Source organism: Galleria mellonella, unplaced genomic scaffold (assembly GCF_026898425.1).
Source record: "Galleria mellonella isolate WM207_F2 unplaced genomic scaffold, CSIRO_AGI_GalMel_v1 utg146, whole genome shotgun sequence".
Taxonomy (NCBI): Eukaryota; Metazoa; Arthropoda; class Insecta; order Lepidoptera; family Pyralidae; genus Galleria; species Galleria mellonella.
Window position 1 is genome coordinate 3,561,053 of NW_026441999.1, and position 25,402 is coordinate 3,586,454.

The 25,402-nt window shown below is 33.9% G+C and overlaps 1 protein-coding gene across 50 annotated transcripts in view; it reads right to left on the reverse strand.

Annotated features, from left to right (window-relative positions):
- LOC113523215 (ryanodine receptor) overlaps window positions 1-25,402 on the reverse strand; it is a 148,080-nt gene that overhangs the window by 94,594 nt on the left and 28,084 nt on the right. For 36 of the 50 annotated variants that reach the window (XM_052891795.1, XM_031908265.2, XM_052891794.1 and 33 more), the window contains exons 2-9: window positions 16,439-16,553; window positions 7,410-7,559; window positions 6,441-6,494; window positions 6,132-6,146; window positions 2,002-2,079; window positions 1,645-1,763; window positions 1,027-1,096; window positions 132-331 (exon numbers count right to left, since the gene is read on the reverse strand). In XM_052891795.1, the coding sequence (XP_052747755.1) occupies window positions 132-331; window positions 1,027-1,096; window positions 1,645-1,763; window positions 2,002-2,079; window positions 6,132-6,146; window positions 6,441-6,494; window positions 7,410-7,559; window positions 16,439-16,495 (743 nt within the window). In that variant the 5' untranslated portion in view covers window positions 16,496-16,553. The remainder of the gene's footprint in view (window positions 1-131; window positions 332-1,026; window positions 1,097-1,644; window positions 1,764-2,001; window positions 2,080-6,131; window positions 6,147-6,440; window positions 6,495-7,409; window positions 7,560-16,438; window positions 16,554-25,402) is intronic. The other 14 variants (XM_031908307.2, XM_026909095.3, XM_031908290.2 and 11 more) reach the window with 1 other exon arrangement.

The window sequence follows — 25,402 nt, forward strand, 5'->3', positions numbered from 1 at the left end:
GATTTCTAAAGTGGCATGCTACAACGCACTTTTTTGTGCAAATTTATATCATTTCTGCTGATTTAAATGGCGAGAGACCATTCTAGTACAATTGATAAATGAATTGATGTGATGATCATGCGTATACTCACTTCTGGCCTCCTTCCTTCGTCCACGTGCTCGGTATAGTGAGACACTCGTCACCGCCGTGGAAGAATCTCAACACGTCACCGCCGAACACGTAGCCCACGTATTTCATACGCGATATACCGGTACCGTACGGTTGTACGGACCAGTGTGTGACGTGGAACGATGCGTTCACGATTGATACCTCGTTTTCTTTTGTTGTGTGCTGAAAAAAAATGTATATAATACTTATGTATTTCTCCTTTTGTCCAATGGCTGACTGGTAGAGAAGATCGTTGGGTATTGACTACGCCAAATATACAAAGAATTTCATTGTACGTTAAATAAATTAAAAAAAATTAGAGATGTACCCCGCTTTCGGCCGGGTGCAAGATCTGAATTATAATGCCACTTATTTGTTCTTTCAAATTGGAACCAATTATATACATTCGACAAAATTTACGTATTGGTTTATGTATACAGTGTCACGGGATTTTTTTTATTATGTAATATCTAAGAAGCTGTTTTTTTTAATTCATGAAATTATCTTAATAGGAACATGGTCTAGTCTAAAGATTTTGCCGTTTTTTATACCATATACGTGACGCAAACAATGATAAAGCCTGTTTGATGATATACAGTAATCACCTGTAACATCATGCTCAGCTTGGTATTATCGATCTTAAAGAAATTTGAATACTCGATTTTCAAAGAATCTCACACTGTAATCTATACAGAATATCTTGTCAAACAGCTCTTTTCTATGGCCTGAGAGTTTGTGGAAAAATGATATATGACATCTGACAATATTGTCAGCCTTGTCGTCTTCATGTTTTGGGTATTTGCTTGACTAAATCCCTTCCTAGACAAAGCCCTGTAAAAAGAGTTTTATCATATAGGGAAAAAAAAACATGTTCTTACCAGATAACGCTCAGTTGCAACGGACACCAGAATCAAGTCATCACCAACACGAACTTTCTCACCCTCGGATCTGTATAAGACATTAATAAGGATTAAATAATATACATTTTTATCCAAAAGAGGCTAACAATAAAAATTGTCTGGATGTCTCTGTTCCGCTCATGTTTCTGTCCTGAAGCAGCTGTTCTTGCGTGGATTTAGGTTTGAAGGGTATCATCATCTCAGCCATTATTCTTCCATTGCTGAACATAGGCCTCCCTCATAGACTGTCATCAAGAACGGTTCTGAGCCACCTGCATCCACTGACTCTCTGCAATGCATTTTTGGTTGTCCCTCCATGTAGTAAAGGGGAGTCGACCTGCACTGCGTTAGTCCATACGTGGTCGCCACTCAAGAACTTTTCTTCTACATCGATCGATTGTCGGTTCTTCGAGCTATGTACCCAGCCCATTGCCACTTTAGCTTGTTTATCCTTCAGGCTATGTCGGTAACAGTTTGAAGGGTATATGGTAGTGAAATTACAGAGTATGGGGGAATAATACCATACAAGAATAACAATACAGTGGAAGAAATGGCACGAGGGAGAAAGAAAGAATATTGGAAGGGAGAAAGACCTACCTCTGTTTGCTAGCTGGATGCAGGGTCCACCAACAGGCTTCACCCTGCGAATGCTCTTGCAGACCGACATCGAAGGCTAGTTTGTCCTGCGACGACGACGTTGACAGACATGCCAGATACTGTGGACATTTGAACTCTATTAATTTTATTAATGTGTAATATACTTACAGTTTAAAGAACAACCAGTTGTCCAACGCTTTTGGCATATCCCGAACGATTACATGACAATTCGTATTGTAGTTTGTTGGTGGGAAAAAGGAAAGTGATTTACTTATGTATAGACAGATATCTATTTATTAGATATTGTTTTTACTATGACACAAAGGTACTTAATTATAAAAAAAAAAATATTCTCACCATATCACTGTTGAGATGTCGTAAAAGTATAGCATTGCCGTAAAGCAATGTTCTATGTCCGGAACCCGTTCCTTTACCCTGAAAAAAAAAATTATAACTCAAAATGTGCAAGTCTTATTCTCAATCTAGGTTAAAATAATAAAAAAAAAAATCTTTCCCGCCTTTTATTTATTAGTTCTGTGAATGTTTATTTTAAAACAGTGACATTGGGCAAGAAAATAACAACAGATATTCATTGTATAGTATATACAAATATAGAAATAAATTTCCATAAAAAATATAAAACTATATTTTTTTTTATTTTACTACTATTTTATTATTTTTTATTTAACATATTCAGAAGGGATTTTTAGTAATGGTGTCTAAAAGTCCTAATGCTAGCAATATACCCTATCAGGTCGACTTCTATGCGGTTACTCCTAGAAACTATCGTGATTGATCCTTGTGGAGTTTGTTACGATGAGGTAACTAACTTGCTTTCATCCTCACCTATAATTTATCACTGATGCTCCACCAGCGTATACCGGTAGCGCAGGCGGAATTACTATTCCATTATCATCCATAAAAAAAAACTTACACTTACCTATAAGAATAAATTGATTAAACGAAGGGTTATGCCTAATATTTATTGGCAAAAGATGAAAAGGTAGTAAACAAGCATACAGCCCGTCTGATAGTAATCGGTTACTGTAGCTAGATTTTTCCTAATAGTTAACTACTATCTAAGATATTCTTTATTTTGATTTAAATTTTTTAATTGTTAGGGAAGCAAAGGAACTGACGGTCTCCATCTGACGAAAAGTGGTTGCCGTTGCCGTCATGAACACTTGCAACACAATTAGTTTTAACTGCTAGTGTTGCCAGCCTTTTAACAAATCATAGGCGCGTTTGGTTTTAAAAATCAAATTAATCTTAGCTAAATAAATTAACAAATGCCCTTACTCAAATAAGGCAAGAGGCATGAAGACTAATTTGTTTAGACAATTTAAATTGCAGGTACTTATTACTTGGTGACAAATTATTTATGCGATAATACAGGTTGAATTCAAAATCATAAGCGCATATTTTAAGGGGTATTTTACCAGTGGAATTGACCTTTTTAAAAAAAACGGGCATCTAAAACTACTAATTTAACAGTTTAATTTGCCGCCGAAATTTGTAGATATGGGAAACCAAAAAATAATTTGCTTTTTGGCTCATGTTTTTTTTTTTAATGTAAACTTTAACTTATTCACGTATTGACAGTCTGGCAATGCAATCGTAAATATATACACTAAGAAAATATTTACACTAGTGTGCAGGTTTTGTAAATATATGCGTGTTACAGTTTTGAATTCATACAGAATTAATGTTGCAAAAATAGCAAAAAAATCACATATCTGTTTTAATTTTTCAATTGGTGTACATTCATAGCTTTATTGGGATTAGATTAGATTATTTTTTTTCTATAGATTCTTGTACAAAATATTTTTAATGATTCTATAATATTGCTTTTAAAGACAAATGTTTACTTCGTGATTACGTAAAAAATATGCAATTTTAAAGTCTCATATACATATGTGTTATGTTTTTTTTTTTCTTTTACATTGCCAATCTACGTACATTAACTTACATTTAAAGTTTTTATTCATAAAAACGTCATATCTTTCATAAAACTATTTTAGCTATTGAACTATTTATCTCTTTTTCTTGTGCTATATTCATAATTTGAAAGAAACCGATAATACAGTGTAATACTTAAAATATGTTTGTAGAAGATATTAGTTTTTATGAATATGGGGATAAAGGTAGAACACTACCTTAAAAAGATGCAATCAATTTTAATTTCAACCTGTATACATTTATATAAATATATATTTTATAGTTAGTTTGTACCAAATAAACGCTAAACTAATAATAGGCAAGCGTACACAATAAAATTTCGTAGAATACCATTCAATGCGAATTTAGTAAGAGAAAAAGACAATGGTACTGGTGGGTAAGTTTCGTTATTTCGTTAGATATTTGTTTATTTTGACAAAAATCCAAAGATGACCATTTTATGGCCATTGGGTATGGCACAGTCATTTTAATTATTATTAGGTATGCGAATTATAAAAGATTAGCACTTATAGCTTAATGCTTACAATGGATACGGTATAGTTTGCATAGATTTTTGTAAATCTTTTACATAAAAAGAACTCGTGTTACGATATTTATGGTAGAACTATTCCGAAACGGATCGACTGATTTTTACGAAATTTTTTATGTATATTCGATAGGTTTGCAAAATAAGTCGTAAAGTATATTTTATACCGGTACGTAATTAGGGTGCCCCTATCCAGGAAAAAATGTTAATATAGCAGTGTAACGTTTATCGGGTCAGCTAGTCAAGGATATTATTAAGGGTTTTAATATATTAGCCATATCAGGAGCTTAAAGTAACATAATAGTCATTTGTCATCTACTGACAACAGTTTTGATCTACGTACAATAAAAATATTTATATTGGCCTATGTTCAAGCTGCGCTCCATTTAAGCACAGGCTACATGCTCTTGAAGTCTCTACCACAAAGAATCCCCCACCACATATGCACTCTTGCCACAAATAGGCAGATTATGTTAGAAAATTAGTTAAAATTGTTGTCCATATATGTACATATACATTGTGCGTTAAAATTTAAATAAATAAAATAACGTAAATGGAAAAGTGGGAATTCAATTTTATATCAATCAATGTGTGCTAAAATCTTATTATTATAATGTTGCCATGACTGGGGATCCCCCTTAGCCATTGTATGTGTAATTTAATAAACAATATTGAAAATATCAATAATTCTTTCTATTTTCATGTTATCAATTCCATTTCAATTGCTATATAAGTACTGCTAAAATGACTAAAAATTTAATAATAGAAATTTAATATGTAATTCTCAAGTAAAATTTTGATATATATAATAATCTATTTTATAAGTAAAATGGGGCCCCGTACAACCTATATAGCCTAGGGGCCTACAAAGTTTAAATGCAAAGGCTGTTCCTAAGTATTATTTGTCTAACACATATAGTACAAGCTCTGCTTATTTTCGAACTAGATGTTAGGTCTTAAGTTACGCTCATAAGCATGTACCTACAGCGATATTTCTTTATTTGTAACTTTTTATTGTACAGTAAAATCTTAAATTAATAGTTTAATTTTATTCTAGATTTGGTATGAAAATTTGATTATATAAACAACGTTAGTATAGTGTGTGAGCATCGAATGGAAACACCATAATTTATGCAACATACGTTTACTATCGAAACGGAGTTACATTTTGAATTCCATTTGCGCGAGCTAGTGCGTCGCATAGAGACAATCTGAGTGCCAGTCGATGACTGCCTAGCGGCGTCGGCGCTGCTAAACTAAACGGTAGCAGGGGAAAGGGCTTGTTTTTAATGGGATCTAACAATATACCCTATCAGGTCGACCTCCACGTGGTTCCCCCTGGAAACCATCGTGGTTAATAATTGTGAAATTCGTCACGATGGGCTAACTGACCTGCTTCATCCTCACCTATGGTGCCCCGCCAGCGTATACCGATAGCGCAGGCGGGGTAACCATTCCACTATTGTCCAAAAAAAAAGCTAACGGTAGCGCACGGGAGGGCGACGCGCGCGGGGAGGACGACCGGAAAGGGGAATTACTCGCTGCCGTTACACGGTGGCGTTTTTGGGGGCCCAAGTTACATTAGGAAATATCTGATTTTTAAAACTTGTCTGATAAAGATCTTGTATAAGTTTAGTATTTATAAGTATAGATTGTAATATAAAACATAATTATCATTATGTTGATATCCATGTCATACAAGGCAAACCTTTTAGAAATTCAGGTCACAGAATCAATGAACCTCATACATATTTGGCAGAGCACTACAATTAAATTGTCATCTAGCCCAAATATTTAGTCCCAGTGGTTATCAACTTCGTATAATTTACGCGTGTTTGCCATACAATATGTAATTATAGGGTCAACCTTGGATTTTTGCCAAGTGAAGGCATCAGCCTGGATTTGTATTTTTGATAAAATTTTGAAAACAAAATGTTGATGATCAAATCGATAAATCCCAATGAATGTACATGCATTACCGTTCAACCATGATTATACTTACTAAGTTTTCTTTGCCCTGTAAAATTGAAACACGACAGCAATACTTATTATGGGTAATTATTCACAAATATGAGAAAAAAAGTTTGTTAAACACAATTCATTAAATCAACTTTGAGATTTGATCTTTAAAATCTTTTTTAATTAAAACCAAAATTATTATAAAATTTTATAGTGTATGTTTAGTTGTTTTTGAAGATTATTGATGAACAAGATATACTTAATAATTCAAGGAAAGGTATTGACTGTTAATTATACAGATAACGTATAAGAAATATTGATTTACATTTTGTAGACGTCAACGTATACTTACAGTTTCTGAGCCCGCTGCGGTCACCAACTCCTGGAGGGCTCTCACTGACAGCGCCTGTAAAATGATAAAACAATTAAAGCATTTTAATATTATCGATCTATTAAACTTTTTCATGGTTTATGAATTAATTTTTTTTTTATTAATTTCTTTAAGAATTAATGTAGACTACTTATTTTTTTTATACAACTTAGAACGGCAAATAAGCTGACGGCCAACCTGATGGAAAGTGGTAACCGTCGCCTATAGACATGAGCAGTACCATGGACATAACAGGGTATACTGTTTCGCCCATGACACCCCCGTTGTGTTGCCATTCCTGAGGACTCTGGTGTTATTCCTCTGTACCCTGTAAATTCTCGCCATATCCCACCCTTCAAACCGAAACACAGCCATGCAAACACAACTGCTTTACGCTTGAAACACGAATGGGACAGAGGTACCCAAGCAATCGACTTTTGTACAAAGTCTCCCTCTGGATTATTTATATGAAGTATAATTTATATAATGTATGTAAGCGCATCACTACAGAACAGCTGTACCTATTTGGCTATTTTTACCTACTTTATGTTAAATTTTTGATTGCCAAAACAAGGTTTGTATGATAGAAATTTTTTGTGCAATTCGTCACGATGGGCTAACTCGCCTGCTTTTATCCTCACCTATCATTTTTTATTAGTGACCCGCCAGCGTACATATTTAGCGCAGGCGGGGTTACCATTTCATTATCATTCATTAAACAACCCTCACCCTATTAGTAACAAGATGTTAAATTGAATAAAAAATTGTATATACTTTATTTGCATTATACAATATAGGGAATAAGCAAGACAATTAATAAATGTAACGATACAATTGTATAAGTAAAGAAAGGCGGTCCTATTTCTGAAAGCAGTTTTTTTAAAACAACCTTAGGGTAACGAACTAATTGTTATACAAGTAGGTATTGTATAAAAAATCTCATGTACTAACCTGTTCAATAACGAACACGCATTGCGATAGATCTGGTGGTATATTCTTGTCCGCGATGTTCTCTAGGAAACAGTGCCGGTTACCAAAACCCTCAGCAGCCAGACAGACACGCTCTCCCGTCGCTGTGCACGAGAGACACACCATGTCTTCCTGCGAAAATGTAAAAAAAAAAACAGGGATGAGGAGGGAAACTTCATTATCTATACGAATATTATAAAGATTTGATTTTTTTTTGATGGGTGAAAATGGTATGGTAGCCCCGCCTGCGCTAACGGGATACGCTGGCGGAGCACCAGTGAAGGGTGATAGATGAGAATGAAAACAGGCTAGGTAGCCCATCATGATGAATTCATCAGGAATTAACCATCATAGTTTCCAGGGGAAACCGCGAGGAGGTCGACCTGGTTGTGTATATTGCTAGCAATGGGATTCACAGTCTCCATTACTAACAATCCCTTTCCCCCCTAAAGATTTGATTATTTGTATGTGCATATACGAGTATATATTCTTTATTGCACTTGAAATAAGAATACAGCGATTAGTTTAACAATTTTTTAGCAAGTTGGACTTATCTCTAAAAGAGATCTCTTCCAGCGAACCCAGTGTAGTAAGAGAGAAAATATTATAATATTTATTTATAATAGATAATGTTAAAAACTATTAGTATATATACTTTAATGCACTAAAATATACAGTAATAACAACAAGTTAATAACAAAGTTAGCAAAGGCGAACTTATCTCTAAACCACTACTGATCCAATTTTAAAAATTCTTTCGTCTTTGGATATATATTGATAACTTATATCATCAGAGATAATAATATCAGTACAATCATTTTCAAAAAAAAAAAAAATTGGGATCCCTATGAAAATTATAATAATGTAACTCAAAGTATTTTTTTATACAACTTAGAATGGCAATCAAGCTGACGGCCCACCTGATAGAAAGTGGTAACCGTCGCCTATAGACATGAACAGTAATAAACAGGTTATCAGTAGTTGCCACGCTTGGTAGGCGGACTGGCAACCACAGTTAGGCTTTGATGGTGTTTTAAGAGGAACGCTGCTGCCCATTCCTCGCATTCCCTTAGTCACCTTTTACGACATCCACGGGAAAGGAAGGGGTGGTCACTTCTCAGCCGAGACCAAACAGCCATAATTTATTAATGTGTTTGCGTGGTTGCTCATTGTATTTATGAAAATGCAAGTCGAAATTGAAATTTTGACAGTAAAAATGCGCACATACATGCATAATATTTTTTAAATGAACGTTAAAGACAAACATACTGACAGCTAACGTGACGAAAAATTGTCAGAACTTTTTGGTTATTTTAAGAATCTAAGAACAAGGAAATACATAGGTATAGAAAATGTTATACGGCCGTATAACCCTACCAAATTCAAATACAACTTGCTTGCATACTTTCTACATAAACTGTGTCGAATATATAATGTAATAATGTAAATGAACAAAAATTGTACATACACATTTTTTATACACCAGCCTGCTATGAATTGAGAAAAATAGCAACTGATTATCATCAGAGGAAGATATATCTATCTTCCGTCCTCTTTGTACTAATTATATTTGCATAAGAAGAAAGGAGACAAGCATATGATTTTCAGTTTTTATTTTATTATTCTTTCTATGTAATTCCTTGTTCTTAGCTGAGAATATCATGCGGTGTGATAGATACGTATTGTGAGTGTTGCCTAGCAAACTGTTGTTTACTGTCGTTAGATACGAAATAAAAAATTGGTAGTAGTTGTAAATATTGTGTCATTTAAACTGTGAGTGATATTGTGTGTTCGTTTGTGTATATCGTATAATTTGTTTGGACTTTGTAAACTGTAAAAGTGACATCTATTGCTAAATCTGCTTATTCATAGTACCAAACCTTGAAGAGTTCCCTGGTATTCAAGGTACAAGGTTCAAGGTACGAATATTATTAAGTAAAATGATAACCGTCGCCTACAGACACCTATTGCAACATGAACATCACAGAATACATTGTGACGCTTACTCTACCCCTTACAGTCAAATCAACTTCCACGTGCCTCCTTCCCTATTTGAAAACCGTCGTGGTTAATTTCTGTTTAATTCGTCATGATGGCTTAACTGACCTGATATCATTGACTATGGTGTCATATTGATATCATTAATATTCCTCATCGAGGGGAAACGAATTGTTAGTAATGGGATCTAACACCGTCATTGCTAGTAATATAACCTATTCTATTGAGGTCGACCTGCACGCGGTTTTCCCTAGAAATATTACTGCGGTTGGCAATCCGTCTACCAAGCATGGCAACTATTGGTAAAACCGCTAAAGGAGAGGCTTATGTTTAGCAGTGGACTGTTAAAGGCTGATTTTGTTTATGCAATTTAGAATGGCAAACAAGCTGACGGCCCACCTGATGGTAAGTGGTAATCGTCGCCTATAGACATGAGCAGTATCATGGACATAACAGAGTATACTGTTTCACCCATGATACTCCCCATACGTTGTGACTCCTAAGGAATCAGGTGTTATTCCTCTGTACCTTGTAAATTTACTACCATATCCCATTCTTCAAAGCGAAACAGCCATGCAAACACTACTGCTTCACAGTAAAAACACGAATGGAACAGAGATGCCCAAGCAAATGACTTTTGTACAAAGTCTACCTCTGGTATGATGATGATGATGATGATGATGATGATAAACTCTGCCTGAGTTACCATTCCATTATTATCCATTTAATAAAGAAACATAAATCTATAGCTCAGGTGTGGTCACCACATCATTTTTATCTATTAAAAAAGTGTATACGTGCTTTAGATATAGTTTGTTATTTACTCGATCCGAATTTAGGCGTGACGTAAAATATTATGTGGGAATCTAATATTAGGAAGCTATTAGCAAGCAGATGTTTGAAAACAGCTTGTCACGGTACCTTGAGCAGGTACGGCGATAGGTATTTTTGTCAACCGTTTTCAAAAAGATTTCATTATGAGGTTCTTAATTTTTTTTTTGTTTAACTTAGAATGGCAAACAAGCATACAGTCCACCTGATGGAAAATGGTAACCGTCGCCTATAGACATGAGCAATACCATTGACATAACAGAGTATTTTATTTCGCCCATGATACCCCCCATGCGTTGCCATTCCTGAGGACCCAGGTGTTATTCCTCTGTATCCGTAATCTGTAAATTCACTGCCATATCCCACCCTCCAAACCGAAACACAGCCATGGAAACACAATTATGTTTGTTACCTCTTAACTCGGTCAGCTATAAATGGATTCGGATTTATTTTTATCTCAAAGGAGATTAGTCCCTTACAGATTAGTTCCTTTTGAAATTTTATCAAAATCGGTCCAGTAGTTTAGATTTAAAAACAAAATAACTAGTTGTACCACAATTGAAGTTGGATTTTTTTGTAAAACACAATCTTAAAGTATTACATAATGACTTCAAAAAGATATAGATTCTCAATTCGAGTATTTTTTATTTTCGTGTGCAGCTATCCCTTGGACTATCCTCTAGATATAAATTTTATCTCTATCCTATACCCTATTTAAATATAAATCCTATGAAAAAAAATGAAAAATAAGAAAGTTTGTGTGTAAATAATGTCGCTATTGGAGTTAATTCTTTTTTGGAAGACATTAAATCATGTAATTTTATTTAATTTCTATTATGTACTTAAAAGATAGGATACTTATAGGATAGTTCTAGGTGCAAGCATTCATAGACTACAATAATCATTTATCATTAGACAGCCCGTCTAATAATAAATGGTTAGATTATAGATACGAGTAAATGGTATGCTTGTGGAGAGAAATTATATTGAACACACACACATATATATATATATAAAAGAAGGATGTTAAACTTCTGTTATATAATTATAAAGAGTTTTCTTTATTATATTATACAATTATACATGACAACTAAATGGTCGAGGATTAGGCAGTAGCGTCCTTTTTAAAACATCAACAAAGCCTAACTGTGGTAGCCAACCCGCCCGCCAAACATGGCAACTACTGGCAAACGCCCCTTTACTAGGGAGGCTGAACATAGCAATGGACAGGTAGCGGCTGACATGATGTTGATGATGTATGAATGAATACTTTTGAATTGATTTGTTTCGTTTTGACTATTCTATTAAACGTTCCTCTGTTCTATTTTGAGGGGCAGAAAGTACATCCGGAATTGTATTTGGTGTGGGCAGGCCCTTAATGCATAAAGCCTTTCGCTTTCCATTCTCACGCCACCTCCTCTATTCAATCTTTAATGTCCTTTTTTATAACATAGGGCTGTCAATAACGACAAGTTATGTATATATCGTTGATTTGTAGGGATTTTCTAAAAATTTACATACACTTCAATATTTGCTAGATAAGTAGATACATAATTTTTTTGCATTATTTACCGCACACAAATAATAACAAACATAGATACACAAGAAAAAAAAAGAGATAAAAGAATACATATACAAGAAAAGCAAAATACATGAAAGAAGTAATATATTTTTTTCCTTTCGTGCGTTTGTCATAGTAATCCTAATAATAAATGTATACTCGTATAAACCCTATTGTTCGGGGAAAGGCATTGTTAATAATGGGGACTAAGAATCCCATCGCTAGCAATATACACAACCAGGCCGACGGCCGGCGGTTCTCCCTGGAAACCATCATGTTTAATTCGTGTCGAATGAATCATGGTAGGCCAACTGACCTGCATTCATTCTCACCTATCATCTTTCACTGGTGCCTCGTCGGTGTATACCGATAGCGCGAGCGTGGTTACCATTCCATTTTCACCCATTAAAAAAAAACCCTATTGTTCTATTAAGCTCTGCTTAGTTTGACACTAGATGGCGCTGTGTAGTATATTACTGGTATTTGGAAAAGAAAATTATTGCTTTTAAAAATTATCATTTTTAATAAATGATAATAAATTTAAAGTGGCAATAATTTATACATATTTAATTGAACTCTATTATTTTGTGGACGTCCGTATCACCGGATAATTGTTTAGAATTTTATTTTGTGCCGTCAATATTTTTGGGACGTCAACTTGTTTACTATTTCATGTTCCATAAAAAAAAAAGATTTGGCAGCAACCCTAACCACCAACAAGTGAGCCCAGCGTCCAATTACCGGCGGCATTCAGGTGGTAAAAGCTTTTCATTACAGCAGTTTTATAGAAAACTGACTATTTCATTTAATAGGGTTATAATGGTTCTAATAGTGAGTTTAATGAATCGTTTATGCAAATGTTAAATTACAAATTACTGCTGATTTTACACAATGTTGATTCACTATCTAGACTAGGGGTGGCCAACCGGTCGATCGCGACTATTAGTCCAGTCGATCGTGGCAAGGCAAAAAATTATTTGCAAATCTAGCGGAAGATGCTCGGACGCAATGCTCACACTAACATAAATAAGTAGTTACTAAGAATAATTTTCAGTTCCAGAGGGAGACTTTGTACAAAAGTCGTTTGCTTGGGTACCTCTGTCCCATTCGTGTTTCAACCGTGAAGCAGTTGTGTTTGTATGGCTGTGTTTCGGTTCGGAAAGTGGGATATGGCGTGAATTTACAGGTGTACCCTGTATGAATAACATCTGAGTCCTCAGGAATGGCAACGCATGAGGGGTATCGTGTGCGAAACAGTATACTCTGTTATGTCCATGGTACTGCTCATGTCTATAGGCGACGGTTACCACTTTCCATCAGGTGGGCCGTCAGCTTGTTTGCCATTCTAAGTTGTATAAAAAAAATATAAATAAGTAGTTACTAAGAATAATTTTCAGTTTTATATTTTCACTCTTAATAAAATAAAAAATACTATATAATTCTGTACTGAACTATGTTGATTCATTTGAGATTTCAAGAAGTATGTAATTGGCACAAGGTTTCGTTCGTAAACACTAGATCTTGGGTCTAGCCAAGTCAGCTACCCCGTGCTTTAGGCGAATAAAGATTAATCCTATTTCATGTATTTATTTATTTAATCATCATGCAAATACATACAAAAAAAAACCAAGAATTTTTAGTATCAATTAAACCACTTGGGCTTGTGTGTGGCACTTTACATTTCGTTCTCAAATAATAAGTACTGATATTAATATCCTGTTTAGCAAAGTTGGACAAAAGATATGCTCTTAAATTGTATGTCTTCAACAGTAATATAGCTGTCATTGTATTAAAACATATCGATCAAATCTAATTCATCAGGGGGGAAAGGGATTGTTAGTAATTGAGACTGAGAATCTCATTGCTAGCAATATACCCAACCAGGTCGACCTCCTCGCGGATCCCCCTGGAAACGACCATGGTTAATTCTTGATGAATTCATCATGATGGGCTAACTGGCCTGTTTTCATTCTCATCTATCACCCTTCACTGGTGTCCCGCCAGCGTATCCCGTTAGCGCAGGCGGGGTTACCATACCATTTTCACCCATAAAAAAAATCTAATTCATCAAATCATCGTCAACATATCAGTCATGAACTGTCCATTGCTGAACATAGGCCTCCCCCATGAAGAGGGGTTTTGCCAGTAGTCGTTACGCTAGTAAGCGAGTTGGCAACTGCAGTTAGGTTTTGGCAATGTTTTAAGAAGGACACTGCTGCTCATCCCTCGACCATTAAATTCTATTAGTCGTCTCTCACGACACCTATTGAAAAGGAAGGGATGGCCCATTCTATGTCGGGCTATTCGATATTCTTATCCACTAGTGGGCGACAAAGGAAACCAGGACTGGAAATTGGAAATATATGTATAATAGTCAAAGGAACTTAGAAGACTAGGGCCGTAAAGGCAAGCCAAAAGGAAACAATAGATATGCGTGTCAATTTCGAATTTGGTAAATAATAATATATAGCTATAAATAATATATATGGCCTGTACTTCACACCACTTATTTTTTCATAATTGTTATAGCCAGTTTCAATTAAGATAACGTAAAATATTCATTGCTCGTAGAGAAAGTTCTGTTGGCGGAATATCAAAACTTTTATTACTTGACTAGCGGCCTGTCCCGGCGTCGCACGGGACATTTTTACATTTTAAAAAGCGGCCATTATGGCTGCACACGCGACGGAAGCTTAAAAATGGAGTAACTTCTCCCGTTTTCCCAACATTTCCCTTGACTGCTCTGCTCCTATTGATCATAGCGTGATAAAAAGTTTACTATAACCTGCCCAGGAGTATGAAGAATAATTGTACCAAGTTTTGTTAAAATCCATCGAGTAGTTTTTGTTTCTATAACGAACATACAGACAGACAGACAAAAATTTTACTGATTGTATTTTTGGTATCAGTATCGATCACTTATCACCCCCTGATAGTTATTTTGGAAATATATTTCATGTACAGAATTGACCTCTCTACAGATTTATAATAAGTATAGATAGATGTGTTCACATATGAATAGCTTATGGTTGGAATATATAAATAACACGGCCGGTCTGCAGACTATCCGTCTGCCAAGTGCCGGCACGGGAATCGGAAATGAGTCACCGGCCTGTCGGTACGAAGGTGGATAAAGTTTTGAAGGAATCAGCGGAGAGATGGGACCGTTAATAATGAGATTTAACAATTTAAAATACGAATGATAGAAGTACGTTCTAATTATTATTAAGCTCAATAATTAATAAAAATTACCGACATCACTTGTAGCAAAACCGGTTATTTTGATCTAATATTTATTTATTTATTTAACTCTTTATTGCACCATAAATAAAAATATACAATGACAAGTGAATAATTCAAGTGAAATACAGTAACATAAATACAGATTGAAATATACACATAAAGGTACAAAAGGCGGTCTTATCGCTAGAGCAATCTCTTACAGACAACCTTTGGTTAAAGGAGAACAGATAGAAATAATTAAACTACTAAAACTTTTTTGATAAAATTTCCATGGAACCAATCTGTAAGTATACCCTTTCAAATAAAAAAAAAATTTCAAATCGGTTTGGAACTGCCGGAGTTATAAGGTAATCGACAAAAACTAAGGACATTGGTAGGGGACTAAAGGAGCTTATGGTGGAGGGATGGGCAGCAGCGTCTCTATTAATACATCGCCAAAAGCCAAACTGCGGTTGCCAACCCGCTTGCTAAACGTGGCAAGTACACGCAAAATCCCCCTTATGGAGGCTATGTTTAGCAGCAGAGAGTAGTTAACGACTGATAAAACAACAATAAACGTAAAAACAACAAACATAGATAAATATAATCGAATCAAGAAACTCCTTCTTTTTGAAGTAGGTGGAAAAATAGCTCGCTTTGTTACTTTTTCTCGTGAGAATTCGTTATTTCTTTCAAATGTTAATTTCATTATTTAATCCAGACAAGTTTTGAAAGAGTTTTAGTAAAATTAAAGTTGTGGTATAGTAAAAAAGATACGAGTATACCGTGAAAATGTAATCAGTTTAACCTAAAATTAAATTATGTTGTAGTTAGTTATTTCTACAAATAAAAACTCGATACGATTTGAGTTCGAAACAGTTTTGCTTTTTTATGATTGTTTAAAAGTAGTACAATGTTTACCATTTTCAGGGTCCCTGTGTTTAATTTGTATATTAATTTATGAAAAGTTAAGATATATTAAAAATAGCTGATTACTGGTTCAATTAGCAAATGGTCAATTATTTATTTTGTATTATTGTTATTTATAGTACATACATATCTGTCACGCCTGTCTCCCATTAGGGTAGGCAGAAACAATGGAACGCCAAATGCTTCGATTCAAACAAACCTCTTTCGCTTCCTCCACATTTATCAATCTTTTCATACACGCTCGCCGGTTACGGGTACTTTTAATTTCGCCCTTCTTCAGCACGTCGCCTATTTGGTCAACATACATCCATCTAGGGCGGCCCCTACCGACATCTCCATTCATTCTTGCTCCATAAATAAATATCTTTCGTAATTCTTCTTTCATCCATCCTCTCCAAATGACCAAACTAAGTATTATATATAATACTGTATTAACAAATTTTATGGTTTATATTAAAAAAGCACTTACCGTTCGTAAGAATGAAACATCATCCTGCTCGCTCGCTCCTCCCTCAGCTTCAGCCATTTTGAATTGTTACACCGTCAGTCTATCAAATTGTATTTGCGCCTCTTGAAATGCATAACTGTAACAATACAGAGAGTAGATCAGTACATCGGTTATTAATTAAAATTTGCAGTGGGAAATAAGTTGATGGCTTATTTAATGGGAAACGGTAACCGTTACAACAACAATATCTTACATATATTTACCACATTAAAATTAACGTTTTTCAACCGTGAAGCAGTTGTGTTTGTATTGCTGTGTTTTGGTTTGAATGGTGGGATATGGCGTGAATTTACTGAGTACAGAGGAATAACACCTGAGTTCTCAGGAATGGCAATGCATGGGGGGTATCATGGGAGAAATAGTATACTCTGTTATGTCTATGGTACTGCTCATGTCTACAGGCGACGGTTACCACTTTCCATCAGGTGGGCCGTCAGCTTGTTTGCCATTCTAAGTTGTATAAAAAAAAACCATAATTAATATCATCCACATTAACATTTAAACAACGGTTTCCAGCGGGAAAACTGTGGAGGTGGACCTGACCAGGTATATTATTAGCAATGGGACTACAATCCCCATTGCTCACAAACACTACCCTTCCGAGTTTATAAGGCAGGATAATATACCACAAGATCACGATGTTTTTCTGCCATTCTTTGCTTTTTAATAGAAATAAAAACTAAAGACTGCCAGTAGCAATTAGACATACCAAACTAAATTGTATGAGTTGCGTGATACAATACTTTTGAAGGTCACACTCTAATAAAACTTTGTTCCACGGAATTTAGGTAGGTGCCCTTTCACCCGTATTCCTTTCATATTAAAGTTTTGCAGGAATTCCCAGTATCTGGACCCGTCCCGTCGTGCTACAGGTATGAATAATAACATCTGAATTTAGTGAAAATATATCTAGCTCTCTAAATTTTTAGGTTACAGAAATGTGTTATTAGTTTGTTGATACCTTATATTCCATATTTTTTTTTGGTGGATAAAAATGGAATGGTAACCCCGCCTGCGCTAACGGGATACGCTGGCGGAGCACCAGTGAGGGGTGATCGATGAGAATGAAAACAGGCCAGTCAGCCCATCATGATGAATTCATCAGGAATTAACCATGATAGTTTCCAGAGGGGAACCAAGAGGAGGTCGACCTGGTTGGGTATATTGCTAGCAATGGAATTTTAGTCTCCATTACTAACAATCCCTTTCCCCCCTATATTCCATATTGGCTGTTCACTGCTGAACATGGACCTCCTCCATAAGGTGTGAAGGCGGGTTTGCCAGTAGTTGCCACACTTGGTAACCGGATTGGCAACCGCAGTTAGGCTTTGATAATATTTTAAGAGGAACGCTGCATATGAGACCCACGGGAAAGGAAGGGAATTAATGGTTTTGTGACTGTTCATCGCAAAAGTTGGTAGGGAATACTACTAGCATTAAGTCCGCCTTTTTTTACAAATAACATAAAATAAATAAACAAAACAGTTTCAATTATGAGTAAAAAAGCGCTGTGTAATATTATATGTCTAGTGTCATTTGTTTATTACTTATTTAAAGGAAAACAATCTACTGGAATTACTGACAGGCAACAATAATTATATACATATACATACATACATACGTACATACATACATACATATCTGTCACGCCTGCCCATTAGGGTAGGCAGAAACAATGGAACGCCAAATGCTTCGATTCAAACATATACATATATTAATTAACAAATCAGATTGTACAACTTGCGTGACTTAATATCCATGAAGGTCACGCCCAAATAAAACATTGCTCCACGGAATTTAGGTAGGAACCATTTCACCCTTATTCCTTTCATGTTTAACTTTTGCGGAAACTCCGGTTCCGTATCTGCTACCGACCCGTCATACCTCAGATACGTACAACTAGTTTTCAGCTGTGACTTTGTCTGCTTACAATACGAGTGATTAATCGAGGTACGAAATCGATCAATGCCCTTCTTCATTCCAAATAAAGTATGCATGCAATTTTTTAATGGGATGTCTATGGAATGGTAACTCCATCTGGCGAGTTAGCAATAATGATGAGATTAGGTTTTTTATGGATGAAAATGGCCTAATCTCGTCTGCGCTATCGGTATACGCTGGCGGGGCATCAGTGAGAGATGATAGTTGAGGATAAAACCAGATCAGTTGGCCCATTGTGACGAATTCATTAAGATTTAATCACAATGGTTTCCAGAGGCAACCGCGTGAAGGTTAACCTGATAATATACCATACACACACATACATGTGTGTGTGTGTGGTGTGTGTGTATGTATATATATATATATATATATATATATATATATATATATTTATATATATATAAATACAATATAAAACAACAAAATATTACAATATAGCTAGAGTTCATTGTACTTTTCAGCATTTTCAACAGTAAAAGTCAACGGGTAATAGAAATGAGAAAATTATTCATAACAATGGAGCGTCCACGCGTTTACACGTTGTAAAGAGTTGATACAAATTTATTCTAACCACCAAAACCAGGGGAACGCTTTTACTTGCAAAGAAATAAAATTTAAATACTGTTTGTTAGTGAGTTGATAATGGTTGGATTATTACTATGGATTTGGTAATTATTTTAATGTTTATAGTTCAATTTTTTTTAAATATAAAAATGCATATATTTTGTCACGTCTTTCCCCCATTAGGATAGATAGAAATAATGGAATGCCAAATGTTTTGATTCCATTATCAAATCCTTTATCTATGATTTAATATTACTAAAAACTATTTTCCCGGTTTTAATTCAGTTATCAAATATTTTATCTATGATCAGGTATCACTAAAAACTATTGTATCTAACCGTACCGTATAATAATCCTAGTTCTCTCCAATATTTTTTTTAATGGATGATAATGGAATAGTAGCCCCACCCGCGCTATCGGTATACACCGGCGGCGCACCAGTGAAGGATGATAGGTGAGGATGAAGTTGGATAGTCAGCCCATCGTGACAAATTCAACAAGAATTGTTCACGATGGTTTGAGGGGGAACCACGTGGAGGTCGACCTAATAAGGCATATTGCTAGCAATGGGGCTGTTAAACTCCATTGCTAACAATCCCTTTCCTCCCTCTCCAAATAATTTTTGTAAAAAAGTAATTTGTGATGTAAATATTATTTACAAGCTACCTAAAATTCAGCGAAACCAAATCAAACTCTCTAATGTTAATATTCAAGGAGGATATATAAAATATTTATATTATATTCATGGACTGTTGTATATAACACTGGACAAGATTTTAGGAGCGTTGGTAACTTAAGCTTACCGGAGTGTGGCAACGTCGCGTATATCTGTCAATTTATCAAAACAATTTTTCATTGTTCCCGATTGATTATTTAAGAAATACTCTGCTGGCGAACTGAAACGTTAATCATTGAATATCTGTATATATTTTAATATTAAAAGTTTCGTAATCATATATATTTTAATACAATAACTAGCGGTTTATCTTACGTGTAATTAGATCGAAAAAGTTTCGGATGCGACTGTGTCAGGCCTGTGCTCGCATCACAGTCGCTCATGACTAAGTATCACGAATTGATTCTAAAACTAGTCAAGCTTTTTCGACCTAATTACACGTAAGTTAAACCATTAATTATTATATTAAAATACTGTATATAAATCTACCACTAAAAACTTTACACCTAAACAATGCAATAAAAGCCTAAACAATTTTATCTTAACGTCTTAAACTCTTTTGACGAAATAGTTCTATTCAAGTAGTGGGATCAAAATTCAATTACATAATTGCAAAATAGAATTAAACATAAATCATGTATTAAGTAAAATATAAAAACAAACAAAAAATGGAATTTTTCTTTCGTTTATTTCCATTAAAATCATACTGCAAATAGTAGAAGTAAACGGACAAAAAGTCTGTTTTGTTCTACTGCCTGTAATGTGATAGAACTAAGTCGTAGAACTATACGGATATAATAATTTTGCTTCGGAATTTTTCAAATACATTTTTGTCAACAGAATTAAAACTTCAATGATAGCTTAATAATAATATGATTACACGATTAACCTTTTAGTTCGCTAGACATTTTTAAATAATAATTCGGAAAGAATGAAAATTATTGAACTATTTTTGATTATTGATAGATAATTGCGACTAACTTTTACCAATGGCTTTGTCCGCGTGACCGAGATAAAAGTAGTCTATGTCCTTCTCGATCCTATATATATATATATATATATATATATATATATATATATATATATATATATATATATATATATATATATATATATATGTTTGCATAGCTGTGTTTCTGTTTGAAGGGTGGGATATGGCGTGAATTTACTGGGTACAAACGAATAACACCTGAGTCCTTAGGAATGGCAACGCAAGGGGGATATCATGGGCCAAACAGTATATTCTCTAATGTCCATGGTACTACCTATGTCTATAGCGACGGTTACCACTTTGCCATTTTAAGTTGTGTAAAAAAAAAGTACGTGTATACCAAATTTCATAGTGATTTGTTAAATTGTTAAGGCGCTAAACAAACCCACTTTAACATTTGTAATATTAGTGAAGAGTACATAACTTTATAATGCCCCTAAATAAGATTATTTTCAAAAACATAAAGTAATTATTAATATTCTAGCACATCAAGCTCAGTGTCAACGTTAACACAAAGGAGTTCCAGCTTTATACATTTTTCGCTGTCTTTTGACAACTCGTGCCACAATGGACCTGTAGTCCTTTTCATGCCATCTAGCCATCTTTTGTGTTATCTTTTTAATTTCATTTTGAGACTGGAAATTCCCTCTGATAATTTTCGTAAAGATTGTTTCTTTAATTCAAATTCAAATCATCTTTATTTAAATAGACTTGTTTACAAGCACTTTTAAATCGTCATTTTTTTTTAATCTATTGCAGAGTTTGGAAGGTTGTTCTGTTGAATTTGTTAAGAAGAGACCACAAGAAACTCGAAAATGACTCTTTTAAATCTCTGTTAACATTATGTGAATTTATTTAAATGTACTGTCTAAAATTACATGGTTTTAACGACCACTATCATGATCGACTATCACGACGCACATTTGTCATTCAAGTAATCGTTTAGATTGTAATAGGCTTTGTTCATTAAGTGTCTTTTAATAACAGTTTTAAACTTATTAAAAGGAAGATCCAAAATATCCTTCGGTATCTTATTATAACATTTAATACCCATTCCCATAAAAGACATATTAACATTTTTTAAATGATACTTTGGAACAGAAATTTTAAATTTGTATCTAGCATTAAGATTATTTAGATAGCTGTTTTTAAAAAAAAACAGTTTAAGATTCTAGCGTATATACAGATTTTTATATATTTTTTATAACTATATAACTTAGAAGGGCAAACAAGCTGACGGCCCTCCTGTAAAAAAAGGGGAACAAAAAACCATCAAGAGACTCCCGACTAAATTGTCTTTAAAAAAACAACGTTTATGATCACTTTTCGCTTTATCCGAGCAGTAAGTAGTATCTATTATTCTCATCTTCGTGTACAATATAGTATATCTTATATATGTGTAAGTATACATACATACATACATATATATATATATATATATATATATATATATATATATATATATATATATATATATATATATATATATATAATATTCTTTCTTGCACTAAAACATACAGTAACAACAATAAGTTAATAACAATGTTAGGAAAGGCGAACTTATCTGTATATGTACACATATATGTACTAATGAATAAAATAAATAAGTAAATATAAAACAACTAGATTGTAGTTGCTTTCTTATTTGCGGCGCATCTACTTGATATGTCATTAATCTTTATCTTGGGAACTTGTTAGGAGAATCTTAGATACTTATTATATTATATACTCATTGCGCTCGAGGCCCTCAATGAAGTTTCAAGTTTATGACAACGTTGCAGTACAGTAATATATTAAAGTTAGCGCTTTAGCGTAAGCGTAACCATGACCTAGTTTTCTGGCGAAATCCTCTGAATAATTCACATACTACACCGTTGTACAGCGTTTAGTAATTATAAACCCCGGAAAAGCGTTTAATCTAAATTAACAGGTTGGTGTTAATTATTTAAATGGAATTTTGGTTTAATTATTATATTCACGACTATAATCTTTATATATATAGTGGTTTACCGATAGGTCTTTTTCTACTGGGTGAAAATGGAATACTAATTCCGCCTGCGCTATTCGTATACACTGGCGGGGTACCAGTGAGAGGTGATAGGTGAGGATAAAAAGACAGGTCAGTTAACCCATCGAGACGAATACAATGATAAATTAATCACGATAGTTTCCAATGGGAACCGCGTGGAGGTCGAGCTAATAAGGTATACGGGAACTAACCTCCTTATTACTAACAATCACTTTCCTCCCCAGAGATAATAGGTGATGATGAAAGTAAGTCAGTTGGACATAGTGACGAATTCAACAAGAATTAATCACGATGGCTTCCAGGGCAAATCGCGGAGAGGTCGTCGCTTTTTTCCATGACATTTCCTAGATTAGCTAGAAGTATGGTATTATCTGTTTTCTCTCCTTAAAATGATTTACTGTAAAAAAAAATCTTACGAATATAATGAAATTGTAACAAGACGATATCTATACAAGATATTAAAGAAAAATTTTCAAGTTTTTATTAATAGTCAAGTTTTCTTTTGTCTGTCTGTATCTTTGTTTCGGCATCACACAAAAATAAAGTTCTAAATTAGATGCGGTTTAAATTATTGTGTTTCTGAAGACCTAATTTAAAAACTGGTATATACTTTATCTTGATATTTATTTATTTATAAATTACTCACCACACGTACAGTATCCCAAAACGTGTAGTGAGCCATGGGTTTATTTTACAAACTTAAAAATTTTGAACAACATTTTAAAAATACATCTATTTTGTCATTAAATATATCAATATCTGGCTGCTGAGCAATCAAAGAATTGAGCAGAGAAATAGCCTGATAAGTGGAAGTAAACTGAGCAGTACAGGTGTCATGTAGAAGAAGGTCTATGTCGTTAATTTTTCTACTTTTTTGTAAATTCATATGTACAAAATAGTAGGATTTTTGATTAATATTTTACAATAACTGTTAGTTAACAATAAAATAACAACGAAATATAGTATTTTTATAAATTCATATTTATCAAACTTAACGGAACTTGGGTATATACCTACATGCTAAGACACTACAGTATATTGTTTACCCTTGTCGAGCCTTGACATTGAATTGTACGCGAGAGGTCCACTTTACCCTATCTCCATGAGGCACTTCATATACATATACTCGTACCTACAGTATATAAATGTAGATACATGAAGAAAATATTTCCTTTTTATATAAGTGTAGAAATGCCAATACATCTACTAAGATGCGTCCTTGATATTAAAAGGATTCTTTAAGAACGTAGGAATTAGATTAGTATATCACAAATTGTCTGGCAATATCATCTATTCTTAGATTAAATAGATAGAGCATCCAGTCTCAAAAATGGGTAATCTTTTTGTCAGCTAATTGTCAAATTAGCTGACTCATTTTTTTATCAGCGTCCTATATAACATATCTTGTATATAATACATACATATACATAATGTATCTTGACGTATCTATATATAATTATTTAATAAATAAAATGAGTTTTTACGCATTAAAATGATGCAAAACTTATAAAACAACAAATTTTGTCCGACTGACAGGGATAAAAAGTAGCTTATATTCTTCTCCGTCTCATATAGTATGTGTATACCAAATTTCATAACGACTGGTTAAGCCATTACCGTGCTATAAGGTAACAAACAAACACATTGATTTATTTATTAAACTGTTTATTGCACCATAAATAAAAATATACAATGACAAGTGAATAATTAAAACGAAATACAGTAACATAAATACAGATTGAAATATACACATAAAGGTACAATAACAATAACAAGTAATACAAAAACCTGTAATATATATACTCATAACTTACATACAAAATACATAAACATACACATATAAATACACACAATTTCACATATTTATGTAAGGATTGGTAAGAATGTTTATAAAACATCTAGTTATTTTATTAGATTTATATAATAGTGATTTTAATTTAAGTCAATGTTAATTTTCTTTGCAAAGTCTTTACTTGTTGGCTTTCACAAGATCTGCAACAGACAGACAGTCAATAAACAAACCTCAGCTACAAATTCCGTAGCATCTGATTACATATATATAATATACTAACCGGAACGAGATGTCTGTACGTGTCGATGTTTTAGCCAGAGCCGAGTCCCAAATCACGTTTCCGCTATAAAATGAAACGAAAAGCGAGTTTTTCCCGTGAAAAAGACATTGCCGTGTTTTCCTCAATACTTAACCTAGTGTACATAAATTTGTTTTATTTATTTTAGTACACCTCGTGGAATAAATTGTGCCGCGGAAGGATTTAAAATCTTTTTCTGAAACTTTCAAATAGAGTTATTAGTTATTTTTTTATGCAACTTAGAACGGCAAACAAGCTAACGGCCCACCTAATGGAAAGTGGTAACCGTCGCCTAGTCGCCTATATATATACATACACCTTTGGGTATTGGTCGTAATGAGTTGATTTTCCATTAATCTAAAAATGATTAAGATAGATGAGGTCAAAATAAATGTATTCATTTATTCAGAGTAAGACACTTGCTTACATAGAAACCTGTGTTTTTCTAAAGATTTATGGTTGCAAAGAAAGGTAGTATTTGATATCAAGTAATTTATCAATTTACTAATTTAGAGTTGGCTTTGGTGTTTGGAACTAAATGTCAATGAAATTTTATTGCTTAACATAGTTTTTTCTTAAGTAAATTAAGAATAAATTAGTTCTTTACCCGATTACGGCGAATACACATTCATAT